Source organism: Phaethon lepturus, unplaced genomic scaffold (assembly GCF_000687285.1).
Source record: "Phaethon lepturus isolate BGI_N335 unplaced genomic scaffold, ASM68728v1 scaffold57749, whole genome shotgun sequence".
In the NCBI taxonomy this organism is placed as follows: Eukaryota; Metazoa; Chordata; class Aves; order Phaethontiformes; family Phaethontidae; genus Phaethon; species Phaethon lepturus.
The window spans coordinates 1954-3160 of NW_010566676.1; the positions used below are offsets into that span (position 1 = coordinate 1954).

The 1207-nt window shown below is 43.7% G+C and overlaps 1 protein-coding gene across 1 annotated transcript; it reads left to right on the forward strand.

Annotated features, from left to right (window-relative positions):
* The first annotated feature begins 396 nt into the window (after positions 1-396).
* On the forward strand, positions 397-988 carry LOC104627360 (RGM domain family member B-like). Its single transcript, XM_010295554.1, is given in 3 exon segments — positions 397-640; positions 643-753; positions 756-988. Coding segments are annotated over 3 exon segments (588 nt in total).
* The last annotated feature ends 219 nt before the right edge of the window (positions 989-1207 follow it).

The following is a 1207-nucleotide window of genomic DNA, read 5'->3' on the forward strand; positions in this document are numbered from 1 at the left end:
AGAAGAGAAACTTTGATTTCTGCTTCATTCAGTCTGTTTTTGTTTGAAAGTGTATTGCTTGCTGCCTTTAGCACATCCTTCTGAGAGGCAGGGTTCTGTTTAAAAGTTCAGTAACTTGTGTAAAGCACTGAAAGGCTAAATGGAGACTTGCTTGTTGGCTAAGTGATTGGCTTAAGCACAGAACTGCATCATCACCTTGGTATCTGGAAAGAAAGGCAGGGCTTATGCTTGTCAGGAGTTAGTGCTCTTTATCCAGTCTATTGCCTAGATGGAAATTAAGTCATGCGTGGGTCATCTCAGCCTTTGAGATGGTCTGTATTGCTATTTTTCTGTCTCCCAACCCCTTTTTCTCTTTTTGACAGTGTTCCCTGATGGGTGAGCCCCTGTGGGTGTAGAATGGGGTATTGCAACCTAAAAGGTTTGTTTCATTTCTCTCTGCCATCTGTTTTATGCTCAGGTGACTGCCAGCTGCAAACACTTTGTCAAATCCAGAAGTGCACCGCCAATTTTGTATCCTTAACTTCACATCTAAACTTGGCTCTTCAGGGCTTTGATTTGGAGTTCTGCAAGGCCCTGTGAGTGTACTCTGCCTGAACCTATCGCGATTCCAAAGTTTGCCATGGAAGCCTAGTCTACCATTCTGCAGTGACCTCATGAGCCAGAGGAACTGTTCCAAAGGTGGACCCACATCCTCCACCAACCCGCAAGTGACTGATGATCCCTGCAATTACAGTGGTCACACAGAAACCAGAGAAATCAGGGAATGGAGAAGGATCATCCTCCTACTTACCGATTTTGTGGTTGGTTTGGTAATCGTCATCTGAGGACTTCTAAGGATCGCTTCCAGACATGCAGAGTGAAAGGTGCTTGGCCCCTCATAGACAATAACTACTTATCAGTGCAAATGACCAACGTTCCAGGATCCAGCACTACTGCTACAATTAAGATAAAGATTGTTCTTAAGCACTGTGCATGCATAGAGAAGTAAAAGGCTAAGACAGTAGAGTAAGTCACTTAGCCCTTTAGAGTTAGGAAGTGTAGCAGCTTGGGGATCTTCTATGCAGTAGTCTAAGAAAGTAAAACCGTTAGCCTCTTTTCTAAGAATGAAACAAACCTTAAAACAGGTCCTATTCTTCCTTCAGCTCCTCCGTGCCACAACAAAACATACATATCACCACATAAGCCCTTTAAGGATACTAAATCACAG